The sequence below is a fragment of the Sander lucioperca genome, chromosome 13 (assembly GCF_008315115.2).
Source record: "Sander lucioperca isolate FBNREF2018 chromosome 13, SLUC_FBN_1.2, whole genome shotgun sequence".
Taxonomy (NCBI): domain Eukaryota; kingdom Metazoa; phylum Chordata; class Actinopteri; order Perciformes; family Percidae; genus Sander; species Sander lucioperca.
Genome location: NC_050185.1, coordinates 4,810,738 through 4,837,500, shown reverse-complemented (window position 1 = coordinate 4,837,500; position 26,763 = coordinate 4,810,738). Strand labels below are relative to the sequence as shown.

Sequence of the window (26,763 nt, the reverse complement as noted above, 5' to 3'; positions counted from 1 at the left end):
CCCCTCTGCAGAATTAATGAGGGCATCAGTTCCTGCCACCTCCGCTCTCCTGCACCGACCAGACTGCGCCCGGCCACCGCTCTGCCTGGGCTTGAAAGCGAGAAGTAAATATTAGGACTTGACTATTTAGAAAAGAGTTGGAAATGTAAAGCCACAGCAGGGCCATGAGAGGGACGGCAGGAGAAACCACTAGCAGAACATCTGAAATCTGTTCGCCAGCAAGATGTGACAGAGATGTGCGCTAATTGCTTTAACCCTTCACACCTACTTGCTCCTTGTAATGGCCCTCCAGCTATTCCTCTTCAAATAAAGATGGATCTCCCCCCACCTACATGCATACTACATTTGTTGTTTTTTTTACATTTTAATAAGAGTGACTGGGTAACTCTGAGAACAGAGCAGTAATGTGGGAATGTTTGGTAGGCAGCCAGCTCACACGTTTAGTCTAGGAAAGTAATGGGACTCCTACAGTTGCAGACAGGGACGGTTCTACATTGAATTACACCCAGGCAAGACCCCCTTTGAGCCTGCCCCCCCCAAAAAAAAAAAAAAAAAACACAAATTGCAGAATTTTGCAAAATGACTATATTATAGTGTATATTTATTTTAAGTTCTGATTACTTATACTGCCATATTTTGTGCAGAATTGTGTTCATTGTCTTTTGAAAATGTTAGAGGTGGAGATTGTGCAACTTAAAAAGTGGGTTTCCTGTTGTAATTGAAATAGTTAAATAACTAGATTTTCTTAAGTGTGTTTTTCAAACTTTCTAATGAAAGATTTGTGCAATTGAGAAATATAATTTTCTCTTTCACTTATGTTGGCATATATATATATATGCCAAAAATATATACAATCAGATATATAAAAAATTTAACAAGAGCAGAGAGCAACAATAATATAAAATAAAAATATTAAGAATAATATGCAAATACAATATAGAATAAATATTCTAAATAGCACAAATCCTTCATCACACAAATGTGAAAACACACTAAAGAGAATCTAACTGTTACACTATTGCACTAAGAACAGAAAACCCAAACTAAAACTAAAACCTGACCTTTCTGGTCTTCCTTGATGCAAAATCATCAATGATGTCATCGTATGAAATCTGCTCCCCTATTGAATGATTGATACTGACGGAAAGGCCAGTGATCCGTTCCTGGGACATGGTTAACCTCAGGTATGACTTGATCAACTTTAGCTTTGAAAAGCTCCTCTCTGCTTGAGCCACAGTGACTGGCAGAGTAAGTGCAATCCTGAGAGCAGTCCAAAAGTCGGGGTAGATCTCCGATAGATCCTCATCATCCCCCGTTCCCCCTCTTGTCTGGACCGTTCTATATGGGAGACCAAGCAACATAGGCGCCCATTTGTTTCCTTCCGTGGCTGCTCACGGGCGCACGCCCTTTGAAAAAAAAAAGTTAGCATATCAGACGGCCGACACGAACACACGCCTATCAACTCCAAAATAAAGCCGTAAAGTAGGCAAGGCTCTTTCAACTCAGGACAGGATTGAGATGAAAAGTTTAACTGACACATAACCGTGTTCAGCTTCGTGGGTGCTCAGTATTAGCGGAGCACCAACGGTATCGGTGCCTATGCCAGAGGTGAACTGTCCCCCGCTCCCCCCTCCCCTTTCCCCTTCTCACACAGCTTCTCTGTGCAGTGTGCGCACGGCACCTTCTCAGCAAGCAAGGGCGCAAATTTGCCAATTCCCCACACGGTGAAATGATAGATAATACAGTAGAAAACCACTTGAGGATTTTTGTGCTCGTGCCGCCCCCCATGTGTCATGAAAAAATGCCAAGCCGGGCGGCTGCCCACTTCGCCAGTGCCAAAAACCGCCACTGGTTGCAGAGCATCTTACTGTAGTGTGTGAAGGAGCCTGCATGTGAACTTATTCTCTGATCAGAGCGAGCTAAACAGCCCATTGCTGAAGGACAAGGAACAATGAAATTGCTAGTCTATATCCAGGACGTTCCACTTCCGGGATTACTCCAGTGCTGCCGGAAATTCCGCCGGATCACACTCTTTTCGTCCGGATGTCCGTAACCTTCCACTTTCTTTGTGTTGGAATTCTAACCTCCGGTGGATTTCTGAGGACTATGGTTAATTGCTCCTCAGATCTCTGCAGGGTAAATCCAGACAGCTAGCTAGACTATCTGTCCAATCTGAGTTTTCTGTTGCACGACTAAAACTACTTTTGAACGTACACGTTCCACCAAAACAAGTTCCTTCCCGAGGCTATTTTCCAGCGGCACCGTGGCTCCGTCCGGCGCTTAGCAGAGCCCAAGATGATTGTGATTGGTTTAAAGAAATGCCAATAAACCAGAGCCTGTTTCTCTCCCATCCCGGAATGCTGTGTGGACTAGCCAGACCCTCCTCTGTAGCGCTGTGGTGGAAGGTCTGGCAAAGCGAGACTATGATAGCTCTAATAATATTAAACATAGGCCTCGTTATTATTGTACAGCTTGTCATAAATGGTGAACAGTTTTGTCATGTGTTGTGTTTATTATTACAGTTGACAGATTGAGATGAAGACCTATGACCGATTTGTTTTCTCTTGTTTTCTTGTTTTCTTGTTTTCTTGTCTCCTTCCCTCCTCTCTCTCTCTCTCTCTCTCTCTCTCTCTCTCTCTCTCTCTCTCTCCTCTGCGGTGGAACCCAGATTATTGCCTTGGAGGATGGATCACTGTGCATTCCTACACGAATGTGTTCCCTGAAGAATTTGCATCAAAATCTGGCCAGCTACTTTTATCCAGATAACAGTATTCACATTGTGTTGGAGATGGGTTGCACATAGTTAACTTCAACGTGTCTCAAAATACTGCATCTGCTTCTGATCGATTACCTGCTCCTGAATCAATACACAACAGAAAATCTGTAGAGCACCTCTATAATGTTCATTGATTCAAAGCAAGCATATTGACCTCCACCTGGAAGGCTTGTTTTTATTTAGTTGCATTATGGACTTTTCCTTTCCTTTCTTGTAAAGGTCCACTGTTGCTCAATTTCTTGCAATCACTGTAGTTACGCCATTGATTGTGTCTTTGGCAGTATATTTCTACTCACACAGATGACATAGTGTATGTGTGTCTAATGTGGCCATGGAGGACTCTATACATTCACATCACTGTAGTCTTATGTGTCCACGACTGCCTACAAATGTGGTTTGTATGATCGGATTCTCAGTGCATCTTGAATGTGTTCACACCTGTATTTTTAATTCAATTCAATTCAATTTTATTTATATTGTCAAATCACAACACACGCTCAGGACACTTTACAGATAGAGTAGGTCTAGACCACACTCTATAATTTACAAAGACCCAACAATTGTGGCCGGGTTAGCTCACTTGGTAGAGCAGGGGCACGTATGTAGAGGTTTACTCCTCGAAGCGGGTTCGACTCCGCCCTGCGGCCCTTTGCTGCATGTCATTTCCCCTCCCTCTCCCCTTTCATGTCTTCATCTGTCCTGTGAAAATAAAGGCCTAAAAAAAAAAAAAAAAAAAAAAAAAAAAAGACCAAACAATTCCAATTTCCCACAAGCAAGCATTTGGTGGACCTCGGACAGAACCAGGCTCTTGGTGGGCAGAAATATGATTGTTTAGCTGTGAGATTGTCATTGGTGCACCTGAGACAGACCTGAACAGGCCCGCCCAAACAGCAGTGAAGCCATTTGTACAATCTTTTTTTTTTTTAAGGATTTTTTGTGTTTCCATTTCTGCTGTTTTTTCAAATGTTTTCTTTTTTTCATAGTAAGAAAGACAGACAGGAAAGGCAGGGGAGAGTGGGGGAGACCTGCAGCAAAGCCGTGTTGGGAGAAGGATGAAGCAGGTTGGTAAGGAGAAGCAGGGTGTATGTCGGAGTGGAGGAGGTGAGGCTGAGTGTAGCAACAGTGACTGCTCCACTTCTTGGCTCCATCAGTGTGCAGATTTAACAGCTCAGCCAAGGGTTGAGTCCATTCCAGCTCTAATAAAGGCTGGCGTCAGCAGGGGCGATTCTAGGATTAGACCTTTAGGGGGGGCTCAGCCCCTAATGAGAATGTGACACGGATACAGTACCTTGCAAAAGTGTTAACCCCCCCTGCTAAATCATTAATTTCATTAGCCGATAACATCTGAGCTAGCTACTGAACAGCAACGTCAGCTAACGTTTTTTGACACTATTAACACTATGATGGAACTAAACCTGACACTTTATAAGTCACAGTGATAATGACCAATTTGACACAATGTTCTAATATTCAGCAATTGTTGTTGCTTACGTTTTAATTTGGGTTCTAATCTGCACCATGAAATCACCAACTTCTTCTCTGGGGACTACCAACGTTAAACTTCACAACCGCACTCCTGTAGCCTGACAAGCCAGACCCACATCCAGATGTTGGGTCTGGGAACTCACCACTGGCAGGGCTCAATCCGAGGGGCGGGATAAACGGTTGTCTTTCAAATTCCCTCTGCACGCAATAGGATAGTGCTACAACCAACCAGAGCAACGCTAGTTGATAGATTAAACTTCTGCCGTATCCGGTCGGCAAAACTCCAAACACATCTTCCTTTTTTAAGAATGACTTCAGTGCCGTTCTTTGTTCTTTTCTCAAAGAAAAGCTTAACTCCAAGTCTTCCAGAGTCGCAGCCAAAGCCGATTCCAAAGACCGCTGTTCGCCAGCAGCAGCAGCCATCTTTTTTGTTTTGAAGTAGCAGGGAATTCACGTGGAACCGTCGCAACTCTGCCGTCATTATGTTAAGCCCGCCCACCGACTCTATACACAATGTGATTGGCCCGGCTAGAGTTTGGCTTTTCCAGCCAACGGAGAGTTGCTAGATGACGCTGACTGCAATTTACATTTGCTGCCGCTATGCTGCGTCTAGATTTCTAGGCTAAAACTCCTGCTCTCCCTCTGACAGATCAGATAGAGACTCAGCCAAAGGCGGGAGTCTGGCACAACCACCTCTGATTGGCCAACACTACGTTTCTGTTAACACTTTTCTTGACTGGGTAATAGGTGCATGGCATCGGCGACAGCCACACAGGACACTAAACCTGTTTCAAGCCCTTTGAACCTGTAATTGTTGGTCCTCTGTCACTAACAGACTACTTCGCAAACTCTCACTTGAAGCACTAAAATTGATTTTAGCTTGAGCCCCCCTAAAAAGGGTCTAAAATGGGCAATACTTTACTGTGTTTACTACGGACACAATAATAAAATGATTCATTGATGTATTTTGTGTAGTCACTAACTCTGCAGTGAAAAAGAAGTGCACAGAAGCATTCCCCTGGTGATTAGTAAAGTACTGGTTGTTACTTGAGTTACAAAAGACCTTTAGAAATACATACATACAAGTAAATACATTTTATTTTCTGTGTTTTTGTTGTTGCGGCTAAGGTCTTAAAGGATATTTTTGGTTGATTACATCTTGGGTCTTATTTTATAATTTTTGGCATAATTTCTGTTGGTTATGACAACAACTTAAACGCAAAGTTACAACCTGTCTGATCATCCTACAGAGTGTTTTTTGCCCAGTTAGACTTAGTGGAGATCCCAACAATGAACTTGGTGAGGACAATGTTATCATAACAGATGCAGTTTGAAGGAACTGAGTGAGTGAAGTTGATTGTCATTTATATGTTACAAACCAAATTAAGTAAATGCAAATACATTTTAAGTAAAGTTAGAGGGACTTAAAGGACTTATGACTATTATTGCCACCATTCACCACTCCCCCAACTGGTGCCGTCAGACACCGCCTACCAAGAGTCTGGGTCTGTCCGAGGTTTCTTCCTAACAAAAAAAGGGAGTTTTTCCTTGCCACTGTCGCAATAGCTACTGCTAATGCTTGCTCTTGAGGCAACCACTGTAATAGTTGGGGCTTCGTAAAGTACAGAGTTTGGTCTAGACCTACTCTATCTGTAAAGTGTCTCGAGATATCTCTTGTTATGATTTGATACTATAAATAAAATTGAATTGAATTGAATTGAAAAGTAGACACAAGACACACATACCTCAAAACTATCAGTTCAATTTTATTTTCTTTCAGTTTCCTAGATTTTTTTTAAGTAAGATGAATTTATCAGACTTTACAGTTTTAAGTTGTAGCAAACTGACATTGTTTAATCCAAATACAGTAATGTAACCTTTTCTTCTTTAAGCATCACAAGGTTTAAATAGTCACAGTTTTTTTTCTATTTTAAAGGAATTTAATCCTAGCGTGGGAGACGACAAGAAAATAGAAGCTGCTCAACGTCAGCACAAAATATCAGCCAAGATAAATCTTTGCTGATTTGGCCTTTTCAAAATTGGTTGAGGCCTAAATATTTCAGCACCTGTTTCACTTTCAGTAGCAGGTTATTGATGATTGATGGTGGCACACAGTTTCCAGTTGGGTATTCTTAAATCGAAAAAAACAAAAAAAACAAAACTCTTTTCCCACAGGCCATGTCACCAATCAGACAAATCACAAATCAAATCAGTGCTACAAACAGTGCTAATCACACATAATGGCTTTGCTGGCTGCCCTTCCCACTCAGTCTTTTTGCCAAATAAATGGTATTACCTCATTCAGGCTGAGAAACATGGAAGCAATTAAATAGAAGGATGTAACCTGGCTACCACTCAAAATGGCCCTTATGTTACAAATGACGGCGAGATTGAAACAAATATGCGCGTGTGTATAAAGTCGATTCCCTCCTCACATCCATCGCTGCTTCCTCCCATAAAAAAATGGTTCTTTTAAACGAGAGCTCAAGTTGAAAGATTTGCGAGGGCAAACGAGTGATTCACTATGATGCGCTCGAGATGCAGCAAGAGAGGAAATGTCTGAGTTTTCGGCCTCGGTCATTAATTTGGACAACACGAGAGAACAGCGCCGTTTAGCCAGATCAGAGGGGGTTTGAGCCGTGCACTGAGCCCATATGGTCCTTCTGCCCTAAGCCCAGGCTGCGTGCATGTTTCAGCCTCTCAACAACTGAGACTGTCGAAGGGAAGTGGCTGAGCAATTTCAGCACCTAGGCCTGAACTTGTCCTCATGTTCCAGTGTTCAACATGAGTTGTCTGGGTTAACAAAATACTGAAACAAAGCTGAATCAGCAGCCTCCTGAATGAACTGACGCAAAATGTAAAAAAAGAAAATGTAAATGTAAAACCCCAAAGACAAATTATTCTCATGTTTAACCTTTGGGCCACAGTCACAATGAGAGTAGAATATTTATGAGAAATAAACAGGACCCACATCTGTTCTCAGTATATCAATATATATGACAAACATTTTTTTCCCCAACAATATCCACTTGCACGTTTATTTTCCCAAATTGGACACTGAAACAAAGGAACAAATGAATGAAATGAAGATCACAAATCAATACGCAGTGGGACACTTAGTTTATACCAAATGTGTCTACATTTTGTCCTATTTAACAATGAACTCATAAAATATGTTCCTCAGTTCATATAAATATTAAAGTAATTAACAATAAACATGTGTGACTCATAAAAACATTACTGTATTGGCATCTGAAGGCATCTAAAAACAAACACCCACTGTTTCCTTTGCATCGACAGATGGAAAAGACAAGTATTAATACTTATACTAATAATACCAAGTCTTGCGTAAAAGCGCCTCTTTGTTCTCATGTTTTCCTTAATATCCCACCATTTTTTTCTTTTTTCTTTCATATCTGCCATTAACCAGGTTTCTTTGATGTGCTTGCATGACATCAGTCAACTTGGCAGCATGCAGGGTGATGAAATGCAAAGCCAATTGGCCTGACGCGTTGACTGATCCTGTGGTCAGTGTGGGGGGGCCAGCCGGGGCCCGCGCCATTTATCCGACCATCACAGCTGATCTTAATACCGCTGGCTAGGTGAATGTTTTTCCTCTGAACTTAAACAGTGGCAGGTTTCATGTCAGTGGCTAAAACAGTATCCGCCATATTCTCAAGATATGTGCACGCACACACACACACACACACACACACACACACACACACACACACACACGCACACACACACACACAGGTTTGTGGCACTATCTTTGTGGGGACCCGTCATTGATATAATGCATTCCCTAGCCCCTTACCCTAACCTTAACCATCACCACTAAATGCCTAACCTTAACCCTTACCCTCACCCTAACCATAACCTAATTCTAACCCTAATCCTACAACCAAGTCTTAACCCTCAAACAACCCTCTAAACTTGTGGGGTCCAGCATTTTGGCCCCACAAAGCTGTCGGGACCCCACAAGTATACTGGACTCCCGGTTGTTAGACCCCACGAATATAGTTAAACAAGCCCACACACACACACACACACACACACACACACTTTAGTGTTAGTTGAACCCCTTCTAAAACTTTGACTGAAGCCATCTTTACATTGAATTATACCCTGAGGTTTACACAGTTTAACTCAGCCAGACACTGGGTAAACATGGCGGCGTTTCATTGATCTTCATGTGAATAAAGCTGTGCCGCTGCCCTCTTTAACCCCTCTCAGTGATGGTAGTTAGTTAGCTTCTTTTCCTCTCTGGATTTGTTGACTCCTCGACTGAGGGTGCAGCCCGCTCTGTCGGCCCCCTGGCTAGATTTACTGCGATTACACTGACCCCTGTTTGCTTTTCCCAGCGTACTTAGCTCGCTGTTTTCTTTTATTCATATTAATTCAATCTCGCTCTTTCTCTCTCCACGGCTCTTTTCATCTATCCTTCCCCTGATAGCTTATACTGAGGGTCTGCCATCCACATAGGCACTGATTCACTGTCTGTTAAGATTATGGAAGTATTCATGTATCTGCTGCAGCGGTTTAAAAAACGAGTTTAGTCTGAAGATTAACACATTTGTTTTTTTATCCCAAACGATGTGGCATGTTGTTTCACTTATATAAACTAAAAGGGCTTTTACTTTCATGGAGGATGTACAACTCAAAAACTGAAAATAAGTTTCGTTGATTGAGTTCTCAAACACTACAATAAGAATATGATAGAGATGTTTAACTGCAGATATATAAATTAAAGGAATTATCCAAAATAATTCTAGTTTTGCTTTAATGTTCAGCTTTTAAACTTGAGTGGGATTCATGTGCCTATATATGGCCAAGCTTTTCAGCTGTCTACAACCTTAGTCACACACATACTATCTTGATTTGGCTGCTATATTTAACATTAAATTCTCAGAGACTCACTGTGACTCAACAAAAAAACTGAAAATCTGCACCGTAGTTCTGCTTCTGTGTGAAATGTGTGACCATGGTGGTCGTAATACAAATGATTCCATTTTTAAGTTATTAAAATATGTCAATAAAATGTCTTTTTTTTGTAAACGTATTAAGTTTACAAAAACAAATGGCATTTAAACTGTAATATTCCAATCGCATGTTGACATAGGTTTCACGTTTAATATTATTTTACCTCTGCTTTTACATGGGTTAGTCTTAGTCAAATGAATAAAAAAAAAAAAAAACATTTTACGGTAGATATAGGTGGCTTGTTTTAATTTTATTCTGTCATTAACATCCTACACACAACACGTGTCCACATATTCACAAAAAAAGATAAAAAAGAAACCTAAACAGAGGACACATGGGCCTGGACATGCAGAGACACAAAATTAAAAAAAGAAGCTGTAAATTATTTCCACTGGGAATTCTTAAATCTTTATTTGTATTCACTTTGGCCAAATTAGTTTCCGGCTGAACAGCATAAACTCCCAGTGGTGTCGCTGTCTGTTCCTCAACCATCCGCTGGTTTGTCTTTATCTAGAAAGGTGCATGCTTTGCATGATCTGTTATCGCCCAGCAACATGCCTGAGGACACACACACACACGCACGCACACACGCACGCACGCACACACACACACACACACACACACACACACACACACACGCAGAAAACACAAAAGTCAATTTACAGTACGGGTCAGTACATCTGAAAGCCTTTACCACTTCAGCCAAATTCTTTGTCTCCCTCATTCACAGCTAGTTATCTTGACCGCAGGCTCCACAAAAGCAATTGGCATTATATTGTTCGGGCTGACATTAACCCCTGATAATTTCACTGCCCTTTTTTTTTTAAGTCCTTTTTTCCTTCTCAATAACTAGGCAATTCCCACAGAGCAGGGGGTCACACCAACCATGGAGAGATACTTAAGATACGTTCTGACAAAGACAGACAGAAAAGAAAAGAAACATAAACTGCAGCGGCGACTAGTTCCGTTTTGTTGTCGTCTTTACTTTTGTTTTGTCTTTCGTTACGGACACAAAAGGTCCTTAACGGCCCGGATAAGGGCCGCTCTTAAGCGGTTGTTTTTACCTGATGCCCGCCAAAATGGCAGCCCATTGATGTCCCATTTTCCACAGCTTTGTGTTGACAGAAGAATGGATAGAATGTGGACCAAATTAATGTTACAACAGGTTCATATTATTGGCACATGCAGGCCTTTACTGTGTGGTGGACTTTATCCAAGTGAGATATTTCAGAAGGGTTAGACTGAGGTCAGGTGAATAGTTGCACGGCTTAATGATAACAAGGGTTGCTCAGAGGGTCAGTTGGCTAGGTTCAGCATTGCCAGACTGAAGCAGGTCAGACTTATGGTCCTTTCTAATCTTCAGAGACGTGATGAAAATGTCATGCTTACTCTTTGGTCGTGAAAATTTCACGTGGTATCGGTGTGTGACAAAGAGTTTCTCAACCATAAGCACACCTTCACAATTTAGTAAAGTTCTAGACCTGACTAAAACTGACAGAAGATTATCATTGACAAGTCATTTTGTGAGACATAAACCGAGACAAAGCACAGTACTCTAGAGGGTCAAGAGTTCAGCTGATTTGAACATACCAGACAGTATTTTACATGCAATACCATTATAATGGAATACCTCACCCAGTATAATCCGAGTCGTATGCTCGGTATTTCCCTAACCTATGCATTTTTGCTAAAACCTTACTATTTACAACACTGTTGAACGAGTAGTGCACCTGCCCAAGCTTTTCAGATGAGTAGCAGAAGTGTTGTGGTAGTAAGGTTTAAGAGACAACGCATGTGGTAGGGTGAGGCCGAAACGATGGATGAACGAGACTCGGATTATACTGCTCTTGTGTGAGAGTTTGTAAATGGATATTTTGATATAGTTTTGCTGCTAAACTGTTTTTTTCACCTTTATTTTTATAGGCAAGTCATTAAGAACAAGGTCGTATTTACAATGGCAGCCTGACAAGTGACTAAGCCATTTAGGGGAAGGGAAGGAGGGCTAGGAGATAAAATACATTAGACATACGTACACATACAGTTTAAAATTACAGAAAAATACGATTAAAAGTACTAAACTAAAATTGGCAATGACAACACAGACAGCAGTCAACAAGTACAACAATAGAAGCGCACAGGTACATGGGTGAATAAGAAAGGGAGAAACCTTACAAATGTGTAGCTGGGAAATCATGATGTGGTAAAGCAACTGCATATTTCAGTGAACAAGGATGAGATGGCATTTTTGAAAGATGAAAATTTTGTCCAGTTTTGGAGTCTTTCGAGAGCACTCCAGTCGCGAGCGGCGGCATATTGAAAAGATGATGAAAAAGATACTTAATTGAATTTGAATTCACATTCTCCGTTGATAACTCGAGCTAAAAATCCAACATGGCCGCTCCGTGCATCAACAGCTGTGAAAGCTTTAGTAACATACAGTTATAAGCACTTCTGTCTTACTTGTGTCTCACTAAATCAGTCGTACACACAGTGCTGTCCATCTTCTATCTGTGGACGTGTTGTTAAGCTGTTTGAATGCACAAAAAACAGCGTAATGCGTTGTTATCAACTGGCATTACTAACAATGGCTAACCTGGCTAGAGCTAATGAAAACAATGAAAATACGACTTATAAATGGGACGCATTCAACTCAGGTGGGACGTCATTCCCAGCTTTGGCTTCCGAGTTCCGAGGTAAATGGACCGCACATTTACCAAATGTGTTAAGAGTAATATCCACGCATCTTTCATACACACCCACTTACACACTCGGGCACACTAACATGACTTCGGTGTCGTCATTAGCGCTTTTTCATCCACTGGTAGTCCTTTGACTCTGGCTGAGCTACCTGGATTTGAGGGCAGCGTGCAAGTCCTCAATCAGCATGTGAGGCTTCACATTTCTGTGGCAGTGAACGGTGACAGACTCGCACACACACACACACACACACACATACACAACACACACGCACACACACACACACACACACACACACACACACACACTCTATTTTTTCCAACTGCCAGGCTGAGGAATGCCAGTGACTGAGTCCTTGAGGCTGTCGACAGCAGGCCTGTGTGCAGACAGCGCAGACCCCCGCTCACCTGCACACAGCAGACCCTCCCTGCCCCCAAACCCAAAGACCACAGTACACTGTGTCCGTCCTCACTGCCTGCTTCTGCTTTTAGACTGCGGCTATACAACAACATCCACTGATCAAATCTTTATGTATATAAGGCTATGTAAGACTTCTTAGACTTCATTGTTCCGTTACTCCCCTCGGTCATACTGTTACCATCTTTGGTTTTCTGTTGGAACATTAAAGAGGTTTTTGTAACCAGAGTCTTGGCTTTGGATCTAGAGTCCTATTTCTCCTCATTACCTTAAATAGACGTGTCTAATCAACTCTTCTTAGCCTATGTTTGTATCCAAAAATTTGAAATGAAATGCAACGGAGAGCTGCAAAACAAGTCCAGCATCATAAAATGGCCACTCAAATCTAAATGACTGGTGATAATATTCCCCACAGCCTTGTTTTTTTCCGGAGTATGCAGGGTTGTTTTGCCAGTTTCTGTGTGCGTCCACAGTCTAGGGTCAAGCAGTGTTACAGCCCCAGTGAGTGTGCAGCCTGTGCAGGCTGGTGCTGCGATGAATCATGTGAGCTCCCAGCATGGGGCCTACATCGTCCACAGCTATTTCTGTCAGTGTAAAGTCATGAGAACCACTTTAACCAACACACGGCAGGCCAGAGGGTAATATCCTGGCTCCATGCAACGCCAAGTCTGCTCCGTCTGACAGGCCAACAGTCTGGCTATATGTTTGAGATCAATTAGAATTCTGTATTCTTTTTTAATTTGTCCAATGGAGGTCTGGCTCTCAGACAGATGATTGTTTGAGTGTGAAGGCCCTGACAGGAGTGACACAAATCCCTTTTGCAATGGCCTTTGTGCGGAGGTGGAATGTTCAAACAAACACTTTCCCAGGGTTCGGGTAATTCAGAGAGCAATCCCAATAGGCTGTCAGGTTGAACCCTGCAACTCATTACCGACCGTGCTGAGCTGATTTACAATCACTGTGTGCTATACGTTGCGGTAAACTCTTATTTTATCACGCTTGGATTTGCAGTGAATTACAGTAAATGTTGCTTAGTTTAAAATAATTAGTCTGGGTGGTTATGGATTTTTCTTTGCCAAAATGGTGTAAGATGAGCTACACACTACATTTTCAAAAGTGCAGATCACAGAGAAAGAGAAAAACATGCAATATCCATGTAAAGATGACGGTGAAGATCATTTCACTATTTTATAAATACTTCTTTCTTTATTTCAGTATACAAAATAACAGTATGTACATCCACACAAAAGTGGTTTACAAAAATCCACGAGTTCAGCTCATATGCTCTGAAAAATAGAATATATTTTGAACTGCATGTCAGACATGAAGGAGATAATGCTCTTCTCTCAATCCACAGGGATGCAGGCATGTCGAGATCCACACAGGACACATGGCGAGAGTCCAAAACGTCAACCACAGAAATGTTCCATGATTGAAAAGTACTTGAAGTTCCCTTTTTGTGTTCCTTTTCCCCAAACCTATTGTCCATTGCTTCAGAGGGACAAAAATGTTGTAATAGTACCTAAAAAGAGTACCACGCGGATCCATCAGAACCCTTGGATTTCCGTGGAATAAAGGCAAACATACTGTAAGTCTAGTGAGGGGAAAAGACAATCCCTCTCCTCCAGCATAAAATCCAATATTATTTCTTTTTTTTTTATTAGAGATATAATAAAATAGACTTTCAACATCCCTGTTAGGGGGATTTATAATCATTAACAAGACAAAAAGAGATACCCAGGAGGACGGCGGTCTTCACGTAAACTGGCACTGTTGCCACACTGTCCACGTCCAGGTTTGTGAAGCGAGTAAAAAAAAAAAGCTTAGAAGCCCAATTGGCACTTTGGAGATTCAGATACAAAAAATGATACTGACAAAAGAACAGACCCCCTCTTTGTTGAGATACACATGCTAAAGCTTATGACAAAAGTAAGCCTTTTCTTGGTATTGTAGTGCTTTGGTTAATCTGTGGCTGGGTACGCGTAGAGGACTGCTGGCGGGGCGCGGCAGCGGCACACACTCATTTGCACACGTATCGCTCCACGAGCCGCTCACACTTCTTGCAGGTGACGTAGCAGCACCAGTGGTACTTGCAGTGGCAGCGCTCCACCAGCTTCTCCGTGTACGGGTTGTAGCCGCGGCCGCAGCACATCAGGTCACAGCTGTCACTGCCCAGGGAGGTTTTGTTGCACTGCCTGACATCAGCATAGACAAGAAAGAGGGAAACGTTAAATTAGAAATTTTATTATTGTGTAACAACTAAGGCTAAAATACATACATTTTCTGTTAGGCCTTTATAAAATTGTCTCATACAAAGGTGCTCAGTTAGTAAATTTGTGAAAACGTGGAAACAAACTTCCACATGTAAAAAAAATAGCATCAAAAATGTCAGAAAATGCGTCAGAAAACGTCGTAAGAAGTGTCACAAAGGTTGAAAAAGCCACAAAAATGTAGGAAAGAACGCTAAACGGTGAGAAAACAACGTGGACTTCTTTAATCTGTCAAACCAACCTCCGTGGATGATAAAAGTTGTCTGAGCACAAATTTTACAATTCAAATGTAAAAAAAACAACAAAATACAACTGTGAATCACGTTCTACGGACAATTTCTGTTAAAAAAAAATACAGAAACTGTTAATACACAGATATAGGGCTTAATCCCCACTAGGGATTAATCGCAAATGAATCAGAATTCTTTTTTTATCTGTTCTAAATGTACTTTAAAAGTGATATGTTTTCAAGTTTGTAATACTCAAGTGGTATTTGAGACTGGACGTACTCCGTGGTAACTCAGTTCACATCGACAGTACAGTACAGCACACACAAATAAATTTAGAGAACCATGTGGTAGGGCTTTGATACTGAACTTGCCATTCAAAAGACCCTTTTCTGTATCCATTTCTGCTCAAGGAGATTTGTTTCTGCAAGCCACTCACTGGCTGCATTATAAGACCCGTAAGACGCCCCCCCCACCCCCTTCGTTATTAACGCATTCATTTTGACAGCCTTAGTTACAATTATGCATTTTTGCTTCAACAAGATAGAGAAAAAGGGAAGGTAAAGTTTGGACTGAACAACCAGCTTTGAACGCTAACATATTTTCAGCTTGGTTTCCAGCCTGAGACAATTAGGTTTACAGCTTCATTCTAAGATATTTTGTACAATCCCGCAGCCTGCAAAGAGCCCACAATAGTCCTTTTATAGTGCTTGACCGTCCTGTGTGCCCTACTTAACCTTTTGAGCAGTGGATGCTTGGGAGCCTCTCATTTCAGAAGCCTAAAGACTCTTGAATGAGCAGAGAATAGCCCCCCGTCGTAAATCACACTGAATACACAGGGCCGCCCTCCCTTTCTTCAGCTTGTCTTCTCCACATAATTGCATTGTTTTATGATGGCAGAGTGTTAATGACCAGCATGGTGAGGGAGACACCGAGGCTGCTGCGGGAGCGGAGGAGGAGGAGGGGGGGGGGAGCGTAAGACAGGTTTATTACATCGGTGGGAGCTGGGCAGTAGATAGAAACCCCACTCGATTATGTTTAGTCAGGAGCGAGAAAGAAAGTGGAGAAAGAGGACAGCACTGTACATTGTGTAGTTCACATCTGCTGGTTTGAAGCAGAGGCACAGTAATGTAATTTAAGACTAAAGCACAGGCTTCAACAGCATGTCTATTCCCAGGGCCATGACACTTTCTTTTTGAAGCCAGTGATCACATTTTATCCATTAGGAACTGCTGATAACATTACTGTAGGTCCCAGATTCTCTCGTTATATCAGCCGCTCTCAGGTCTTGCGGATGGCTCAGAATCCCCTCCGAATGCAATCGGTCACGACACGTATTAGAATAATCAGTGCCCACACTCAGTGTTTCCCCAATAATTGTATAAGCCTTGTGCGCCGCCAAGTAACCCCTGCAGGCCAAAAATAACGCCAAACATCCACTGTGTTTCCCCTGTATTTATTCTGCAGCGACGCACCGCCGTGGCTCCATGAACTGTCTGTGGTTAGTTCACGTCTGTAACAGCAGGTACGGTCCAGTGTACTATGTATTTATTTATTTTGATCTAAAATGCTAAATCAGTTGAAACGCTGTACCGGTTACAAACACGTGTGGTAACGTAAGTGAAGGACACGCTAACGTGCTAACGGGTCCAGTGTTCGTGTGTTTTTATCTGAGCTGGACCGGAGAATATTCCGTTAAAACAGATCAGTATTGCTGTTTTGCCCTCGTTTGCTCTCTCTGTGAAGTTTGCTGAAGTGATGTAGCGTTCCACGTGGAGTGAGCACAGCACCAGACTCTGCTTAAAAAAACATCCTTTTAAATGCTACATTACTTGCGAGGAAATAACGGCAGTAACAGGCAAAGCAGCTTTAAAAGTGTAACGTGTTTTCTTTTGAAACGAGGCCTGTGCGGTGGATCCAATTCATGCCGTTGTGAAGAGTGGTTCAATGTGGATATTCGGAAAGGTAACTGATCAATATTTAAAGAAACTTTAAAAGCCACCCGCCAGGCTGAAGCAATCGACCTAGGGGATGCTCTGACACACAGGCAGCCCCGTCACACGTTCATGTAACGACGCCAGCAAAGCGGGAGCCTAATGATTTGGCAAAAGCACTAATGTTGCAGACTGTGTGTGGCTGCTGCAGACGAGCTACGCGCATTGAGTGTCCTTGACGTGAAGCATTTCTTCTGGTTATCTGTAGAGTGGCCTATAGCTGAGGGACGCATGATATGACAGTCATCAATCATATGATGTATGCCATTTTTAACATACAACAGCACATGCCATTTAGTGGAGCTTTTTTATCCTCAGTGGCTCACTCAGCCACGGCTGCTGGCTGTTGACACTGGAGCGTAAAGTACGATGTGGATGCTCTAAACATAGAATGTATTCTTATAAGAGTGTCTGGTATGTCTGGTTAAACAAGCAGATGATCAGTGGTTGAAATTATATGCGATCAAGATCAACTTCAGCAACCACACTAGTCATGCTCAGAATTTGCCTCTAGTGCCATGCAATTCAAAACTAAATAGTAAAGCCCGAGATAGACTCTGTCCTTCTCTGCAACCCAGTTACGGAACATTGTGCCATATTTCTCGGATATTGGTTAGCCAGATCTCAGCCTGAGTCAGACCCCCCCAGACAAATGACAAATCATGACAGATCCATGCTGCCCACTAACTTCTCACAGAGCACACACCAGCAGGCGGCACGTAACACTGTCCTAACAAAAACACTGGAGCTCAACGGTGTAAATAAGCCTTTATCTTTGGGGGACTATTTTACCCATTTGCTTGGCCCTCTCCAATCGATATCAGCTGGAGTGCACTCAGTCCTAAGAATAACGGCATTAGTCATTAGATAGTGGGACAACCACTCCAGTCTTTTCAGTGCAGTGGCCTTTTCAGTGACACATGCTCAGACAGGCCACAGACAGAGCACTCTCAGGGGCCGATGCGCGTTATCAGCCAGCCTGCAAACTAAACGGTGCCACCAGGCACTAGAGTCAACATCCTGAATGACCAGACATTCAGGATCGGCCATTTCCTATTTGTCAGCTGTGTGGGTCTGTTACTGATATGAGCCGTGCTTATTAATCTAACAGCAAAAAAAATCCAACAGAGAACTATCACGACGGCCAAATATCCCCCTCCTTCTTTTGTCATGCACGCTCACAGTCAATACACAATGATCTCACCTGTCCTGTGTGCCAACAGAGCCCTGTTTGTCATTCTTAGCACAGAAGTCTGGGGAGCTCTGTAGGTAGACCAGCTCGTTCTCCCTCACCGGCCGGATGTCGATGTCTTTGGGCACCAGCTGCTTGCGTGTCCCCATGGGCCGGTGGACAACTTTGGTGGCAGACAGATACTTGGTCTTCAGGTCCATGGCGATCTCCCTCAGGTCCTGCAGGCCTCTCCAGCAGGTCCTTATGGAGCAGGAGCCGGACACACCGTGACATTTACACTTCATCACCAGCGCGTCTCTCAGCGCCTGGACATGAGGACAGGGGACACGGACGTTAGATAGGGCTCAATCAAAGTCAAGCGTATAAAACTTACACAAATACATTTACAATTTAAATGATAGTGTCCATTTCAAACTTTCAAACTAGCGTCATTTCAAACTTATTTAGAAACATCTTTGCATTTTTGCACTAAAAGCAACACTAGAGAACTTTTCCCGCTTCGGTCCCCCTACAGGTTGGAAGCGGAATTGCCCATTACATTACATTGTCCAATGGACAATTCCTCTTCCAACCTGTAGGGGGACCGAAGCGGGAAAAGTTCTCTAGTGTTGCTTTAACGTTTTAAGGCGAGCAAAAAAGATGGCCATATTGCTTACTTGTCTTCCGACTTCACTGTTGTGTAGGTGCATCAGTTTGTTGGCATGGGAGCCTGCGCGTTTCATCTTCATGGGCGCATCAGAGAACTTGGAGCCCATGATCAAACCATAGTGCAGGTTGTCGCCGCAGCCACCCCAGCGGTAGCCAGGCTCGGGGATCTCCGCAGGAATAGGACCGCACGAGCACAGCCGCAAATCTCCAGACGTGCACGCCCGTGCTATGGTGTGGCTGATGGTTGCTGCGGACAGGGCGTACACAAATGCAGCCTCTCTTGTTCCTGTCGAAACAGAGAAGAAACACAAATGATACAAGTAAACTGACAATGCATACATCAAAGGCATTCAAAGATCTTTTTTTTTTTCTCTAGAGTTCAATGCAAACACTTAAGCACAACTTATAGTCAGCGGTCACTAGCAGTTTTTAGGGCTGCAAATGCAACGATTATTTCATTATCAGTTGTTTTCTCTATTTACAGAGTACTCTTTTGGTCTATTGAATGTCAGAATATAGTGAAGACAGAGAAAAATAGCAAATCCTTACAATTTACAAGCTGGAACTAGTGACTGTTTGGCATTGTTGCTTGAAAAATGACTTTAACAATGAATCCTTTGTTTAAAATACTTTCAGATTGTTTTTCTGTTGATTGATTAATCAACTAATCGTTTCAGCTCTAGTAGTTATTAGTAGCAAAGCACCTGTATATTCAGAAATGTAATACATTAAATAATATTTACTCAACATAGGTAACTGCCAGTACAGAGTGGCCCAATCCCAAAGTCCGGACTCACAGACTCACAGACTTTGGTGCGCGTTCTCGCGGAATTCGTAAGGGCTTAGGGTTGTCCCAATTTCGAATTTCAAAGGGCGTGAGGGTTTGAGTACACACTTACCGAGCCCTTTCTGTGAGTCTGCATCGATGCAGACTTCACCAAACCACAGTTCAAAGCGTTGCGACGATTACCACGGAGACCATAGGGAAATCCGTAAATTACAAAAGGTAAACAACAGCACAACACACGACCACGGAGCACAGACCAACACAGTCCAGCTTGTAAAAACAAGAGTTTGAAAAAATGTGGAATCAGGCAGCCGTCTCCTGGGCCTTGGTCGTGTGGAAAGCAAACTTAAAATGAAAATTCCCAGATCGGCAAGACAGCAACAACTTTGTTATTAAACGTCGCCAAGGTAACGTGATCTCGTGAAGTGCTGTCCCAATCCCATTTATACCTATCTGAGCCCATGTGGCCTCACACACTCACTCACTTAGCACCTGAGATCAATTAAGTCTGTGAGTCTTTAGTCCTTAGTCCTCAGGGCTCACTTTGGGATTGGGCCAATGTGAATATTTTGTCTGATTTAGTTGTTTTTGTGTGTACTCTACACTGGTTTATCATTTGTCATAATGCATGCTAAAGTGTTAGCATGAAGCATGTAACTGTCAGTTTGAATTCATGTTGGTTCCAATGATGAAAAGTTATTACAGCAAATATTAAAAACCCAAATCGCAACATCCATAGAACGTTCTCAAACCACTTGTGCTGTATAATCGACTTCTCTGCTATCCATCTGTCCTGTTTCCCTCTCAGTGTTCCACCGTGCTCACAAGATGAAACTATCATACATAGTCCATCACTGCTCCTGCTGTAACGCAGAGTGAGCTCTGATGTAATTGGCGGTGATGTGCGCACACGCAAAGCAAGCACATATGTTAAAGGGTGGGAAGCAATTGGAAGTAAGGGAAGAAATCATGTATGACCGTGGGCTGCTTAGATCAAAGCCATCCCTGGACAGAGATGAGCCATTTCCTGTTTGGTGCAGACTGTTCATTTGGCAAATGGCAGCCATGTCCTTTGTGGGGAGCGCTGCACAGCCCCCCCCGCCCCCACCCACAACCTAGCACACTCAAGCTCCATTTTGGCCAGAGAAAGTCAGACTGCAACGCAAACAGGCGGGCACTCATAATGCTGTAACGCATGTTGTGTGTGGGGGTCGTCTCAAATAACAGCATCAGTAAAAGTGACTGGTGAAGGCTTCTCCGGAATAAATTGTGGAATTATTTGGCTGGCAGCAAAAGAAGTGGAAAGATGAGGCAATGTATCCTCAATCAATTTTGAAAAGAACATCATTCTGTATCAAAATCTTTAGATAGCAGCCAGGTTAATACAGACAGGCACATCTATTGTGGCGTCTAAGCACAGACACCATTAGAGGGCTGAGGATCGCTTCACCAGTTACTGTAAACTCAACTGCAATAAATGCAGCACTTAATGACATCGGTTTTAGATATTCATTGAATGGCAAGCATGACTATAAACATCACATTCTTGTGGTGAAAAGTTTGGAAAACTAAAGTGTCCACGCTGTCATCCCAGAGTGCTTATGGCCATACCTCGGTCGAGGTCTGGCCGATACTTGGGAGCATCAACGGGGATGTCGATGGACGAGCAGTTCCAACGCATGTCAGAGAAGGTCTTCTGACATGTTTTCTTGACTTCGCGGGCAGCAGTGATGATGGTTTGCATGAGCTCCAGGTTGCTGCGGCACAGCTGAGCCTGGGAGGACACGAGGCCGGTCAGCAGCTTACAGTGTTGGGTCTGGTTGATGTGTAAAGATGAAGGGGCGTGTGATATCGACCTGGGGGGGGTGAACACAAACAAGACGTATTGGTCAGTATGCATTATATAATACACAGTGGTGTAGTCTACGTGATACGCAGGTATACGCAGTATATCCACTAAGAAAGCTCCAGGATTTTCATATACCCACTTAAAAATGCCCAGTGACATTTTTGATATATTTTGAATTGTCATCTGTGCTTTTCTTCTTCACATAGGCTAAATAAAGGTATTTCCACCGTAAATTGGTGCATAAAAGTGTATCTGAATACAGGAAATGAAGACGTTGATGCTCAAAACTTCCCTGGGGGAGGACACCCCCCCCCCCCAATATACAGTACTGTATACCCACTCCAATACATTAGACTACACTACTAATAATACATTAGCGCTGCAAAGATGAATCGATTAGTTGTCGATTAATCGGTTTGAGTCATTTTTCATGAAAAAAAAGTTAAACATTTATCAGAGATTTGGGTTTCTTTCAACCAAATTGTCAAAAAATAACGTGGATCGAGACTGCAGAGGGTGGGGGGGTGGGGGAGTTTTTTTGTTCTTGTTCAATTTGTGTTTCTCTGTTCTGTATGTCTAATGATTAAAAAAAAAACAATAAAAAAATGTATCTTAAAAAATAAAAAAAATAACGTGGGTGGTTCCATACAACCATTACTCTTATACTCAAGTAAAATAAAAGATCAGCTCAGTACTTTCATTGAATGTGGGTGTTTTATTCAATTTTAGAGCATTTGGAGAATTTTTTTTTTATAAAAGAACGTTGAAAAGAGTGACAAAAATGTCGGAAATAGCTTCAAAAAATGTAGGGGGAAAAACAACAACAAAACGTCAAAAAGACAAAAACAAGTCGACCACGACATGAAGTTTGACCCAGGAAAATAAAAAGTTGCACGGTGGACGGGAAGACAACACAAGGTTATAGACCACATGCCTTTTCAATTAACCGAGAAAATAATTAACAGATTAATGGACAATGAAAATAATCGTCAGTTGCGGCCCTGTGATACATATTCTCTTAACTGTGGTGGTGATAACAATGTGACAATTGCTTAATCGTGATTTTTGTTTCATGAGTTGTAAAATGATCAGGTTTATAGGAATACCAATGCTGTGAGTTTTAGTTACAGCGGTGTGTTAGTGATTTGAGTTTCTTGTGTACACCCATTTTAAGCCTCTGAGACACATCAGCGCAAACAATTGAAAAATTGAAACAGATAATGCTTTCAGGCAGGGAAATAGTTTGGCATGTGTTGCAGAGAAGAAGCATCTTATCACAGTGGAAATCCCGAAGGAAAGTCAGCCGAGGATGCATAAAATATAAGTGACACATTTTGGCACAGGGCTTTTCTTTTGTTAAAGCACAGAAGAGGCCTCAAGATATTCCAAAAAAGACAAAAAACAAAACAAAAAAACCCCCACTGAATTCAGATCAACGGTCAGATGAAAAACTACACAGATCCCTCACATTTGCATTTTCCACCACAGAAAGTGTCGGCCTCTGTTTGACATGAATCGTCTGTTTACAGACTATTAAGGGCTGCACACATTTGATTGAAACATTGCAAACGCGTTGAGTATGAACTTTAAGAGAGAAACCACAGGCGGAGCAGGTTAGCTCGGATCTCTGCTTTCTGTGTCTCGCACTCTGCTGAGAGTTCGTGAGAACCAGGCAGCGCCGCCTGCACCTTGGCCTGTTTTGCATTAGGGGGCCGAGGGGCCGCCGCTCTGTGCCCAATGATAAGCTGTGACTCCGCCGGGCTGGGGGTAACCCGGCACTCACAGGTGTTTACAGCCGCATCTGTTTTGCATTGCACCGCTGTGCACTATCAGGACTGTAAGAGAGCTTAGATTTAGCACATGCCATCCCAGCTCTCATGGGCACATCTGCTTAAGTCGTCCCACTGTGAGTGTAACAACCACTCGCTCTGATAAGATGCCATGGATGCTTTGGGCTGAGCCAACGCTGAAAGTTGTGTTTTTTGGCACGGGGATAAACAGAGCCCGCAAATTGTGAAGAAAACCCCAAAGCCTTTATGAGAATACCAAACAACAGCATGCAAAACAATCAATTGGAACGTAAACAAATTCAAAAAATAGCAACGTGGAAATTTTATGGACTTTCCAAAATGATTGTTTACTTTTACTCTAGCATAAAAACTGCGTGGTGCTCAGTACGAGCAATCCACATTTGTGTCAACAGTCATGCCATTGCAGCATCCCTCTTCCGCACGCTACTTTTACCCTGATTGCGGCCTAACTAGACTACACACACTGGCAATGTCTGCGCCACCACGACGCCCCGTCATCACCATCTTAGTCTAATCTTCTTATGATACACGCGAGGGGGGGGGGTGCATTTCATCTGAGATCTTAGGACTGAAACATGCACGCCGTCTCCTTTTACTGAAGCCGCAATAGAGTTAATAAAACAAAAAGGGGTTTCCGTTGATAACTTGAAGAACTGCCAGCTAATCTCCTGTCCCCTTCATCAGATACACATGCACAGAACACGTAGCCTCTCCCTTGATCAGGAGCAACTTGAGGAATGTTGGGGGCCCATTGCAAAGCTGCCACAGGCCCTCCACTCCATAAAACACTGAAACGTGCAACAAAAAAAAAGAGGCGCACAATATATCTTGTATCTTCATGACGTCACCCGTGTGGACATTGTTTGACTGTGAGGCATGTGTAATGATGGCGAAAGACCTAAGGAATGAGATGGCGCCCCTTCCTGAGAATACTCACAGCCATTTGATGCCCGAGCAGACCTGCGACAGCAGCAGAGCCGTGAGCACACCCAGAGGCAGGACATGAGAGCTGCTCCTCATGGTTGGACAGAGGCTCCGGTTCACACAGGACACAAATACGTTGGGCTGTTGGGCTTCCTGGCTCCGACTCAAAAGTCAACTGTCATGGCACGGCCTCCTCTTCTAATTCCTGTAATAAATAACAGATAAAAATATAAATGCACATAAATAATCATCAATTCAATTGTGTTTATAGTGTCAAATCACAACAGGAGTTATATCAGGACACTTTACAGATAGAGTAGGTCTAGACCACACTATAATTTACAGAGACCCAAAAAACAAATTTTTTTACAGAGAGAAACCTCGGACAGACCCTGACTCTTGGTGGGACACAGAGACACAGATACAGATATGGAGAAATATGATTTATAATAATTATAGCAGTTGGTCATATCAATATCAATGTCTTGTAAATGCAGATTTAAGGTTTTTCTAGATGCGTTGATTCATACTGTTTTAAGAACCACGGTGAAATAATCGTTTAAAAAATTTTTTTTTTTAAATCTGATGACTGTTATTTTAGTTCTCCTAAAAATCTTTAGAATTTTTTTTAGAAATCTCAGGCATTATGCACACATTTAAATAAAGAATAACTACATCATAGGAAGAAAAAAAACTGTTTGCAAGAAATACTCTGTAGACAGCTCACTAACACTATTGTAAGCACACTGGTAATAGTCAGCCTCCTTCTACATGCGTAATTCTATTTACACAAGAAACAAGGACAATACATTGTTATCCGAATCAGAATCAGAAAAGCTTTAAAAGCTTAAAGACAAAGAAAAGCCTGAAGACAAAGACATGTCCTGCATGTCCATGAAGGGACCAGTGCTGTGTCTGGGGTACAGACTGTGGGTCAATAGGCACTAACTCTGACTTTTCTTAGTGACTTGATTATTTCTATAATTTACCGCAATAGAGTCATGATATCATATCTGAGTGTTACACAGTTGGATTTAGTAGCCCATTGTTTGGCGCTGAGGTTAAAATCATACTGTTCTACACAATCACATGAGCTCTCGCTAAACTTTAAGCCGGAAGCATTCAGACAAAGGAGTCCTTTTCCCCCCGTGATTAAACTCATTGGTTCTATGGCACCGATGTTTAAGTCTCTAGTAGCCGATCTTTAATTCCATTACAGTTGTCACCTCTGCTCCACTTGGAACAATGTAAAGGATTTTGGATAGATTGACAGCAGTGGGATCAAAGCCCAGATCAGCGCAGTAATCTTCAGTCAGGGCATCAGGAATATTATCTGATAGCTGCGAGCTGTCGATGATAAGCAATCTCTTTGAAGAGAGCTTAAACTGAGCGGACTCAACCCGAATAATGGGCCTTTTTCTTTTTCTTTTAAAAAGCGCCAGTTTCGCAGCTCGTCGCTGATTGGCGGAGACGCGGTCGAAACTGTGCCATTAATTATTGAAATGAGCTCACTGAAACTCATTGCACTCGGCCAACTACTTTCCAAGCACTGGGATTCTGACCTGTAGGCTAAAATATGCCTAATTAAAAAAAAAAACTAGCCTTTAGGCTAGAATACTAATTAAAGAGTAAAAACGAACTATTTCCAGTCTTTGTTCGCCGCTTGTTGGTGTTACAGGTCTATGTGTTTAAACTGGCCTATAAATCGCGGCCTCAAGTGGATTCCCTGTTTAAATTTACATTTGGCCGAAGCGGGCTGAATGGCAGCTCCTGTTTCCCCCCTGGAAGATAAAGGCTGATAGGGTCACACACACACACACACACACACACACACACACACACACACACACACACACACACACACACACACACACACACACACACACACACCATCCGATGTGTGTCTCTCACACCGAGCCGAGATAAGCTAGGGCAAGGCACACCAAGTGAACCATTCATCATATTTCCCAACGATCATGGGGATCTAATTAGCGGAAATGTGTGAGTGGGACAGACACACAAGGATAGTTCCAATAATAATAATAATAATAATAATGCCGTTAGCCAATCTGCTTGGGAAGACAGATGAGGAGAGACTCTAAAGTCACTTTAAAGACACAAGTCTTAGGAAGCAGGTTGCACCGAAGTGAAATAAAAAAAATTTCTGAACAAGCATGAATCTTTGGAAATGTGGGATCATACAGTAGCCTAAAGACAGCTAACTCCGATTTCTCCTATCTTAAATCTTTGTTATAAATCATCCCCACCGCCCAAAAAAAAAAAAAAAAACTTCCCTACAGCCAAACTCGGGCGGCAGACGATCAGCTTTTAATCATCCTAAACGTTTGTGCACACGGACACATGGGCGTACAGCACGCAGTAACATAAAACCGTTCCTCTAGACAAACTAGTTGAACTCACCTTTGCCGTGGCGCTCGGCTCTCCACGTTGAACAAAAACGGACAATAAAAGAAGAAAAATCAAGTCAGCAGTAGGAATATCCTTTCAGAGTAGGTCTTCTGTGTCGGTATCAGCCAGATGCGTGGGTAAAATCCAGCATGGGGTGGTAGAATAGCTCCGGACAGGTACGCATGGTGTTGTATCGCAGCGGTGTCGTTGAGTGTGTGTGTGTGTGTGTGTGTGTGTGTGTGTGTGTGTGAGTGGGACAGACACACACAGAGAGCGAGAGAGAGAGAGAGAGAG

The 26,763-nt window shown here is 42.6% G+C and overlaps 1 protein-coding gene and 2 long non-coding RNA genes across 3 annotated transcripts in view; 1 reads left to right on the top strand and 2 right to left on the bottom strand.

Moving 5' to 3' along the window:
• LOC118492996 overlaps nucleotides 1-12,915 on the bottom strand; it is an 18,372-nt gene extending 5,457 nt beyond the window's left edge. The window contains exon 1 of the long non-coding RNA XR_004894924.1: nucleotides 12,627-12,915. This is a non-coding gene — a long non-coding RNA (uncharacterized LOC118492996). The remainder of the gene's footprint in view (nucleotides 1-12,626) is intronic.
• Nucleotides 1-19,584, top strand: part of LOC116058264 — a 20,629-nt gene extending 1,045 nt beyond the window's left edge. The window contains exons 2-3 of the long non-coding RNA XR_004106997.1: nucleotides 7,899-7,905; nucleotides 19,460-19,584. This is a non-coding gene — a long non-coding RNA (uncharacterized LOC116058264). The remainder of the gene's footprint in view (nucleotides 1-7,898; nucleotides 7,906-19,459) is intronic.
• On the bottom strand, nucleotides 13,537-26,763 carry wnt11 (wingless-type MMTV integration site family, member 11). The gene is made up of 6 exons (XM_031311028.2): nucleotides 26,482-26,763; nucleotides 24,074-24,265; nucleotides 21,088-21,332; nucleotides 18,698-18,975; nucleotides 18,054-18,346; nucleotides 13,537-14,553 (listed from the first exon to the last, which is right to left on the bottom strand). The coding sequence occupies exons 2-6, from the start codon at nucleotides 24,154-24,156 to the stop codon at nucleotides 14,379-14,381; spliced, it is 1,074 nt and encodes a 357-aa protein (XP_031166888.1). The 5' UTR covers nucleotides 24,157-24,265; nucleotides 26,482-26,763; the 3' UTR covers nucleotides 13,537-14,378.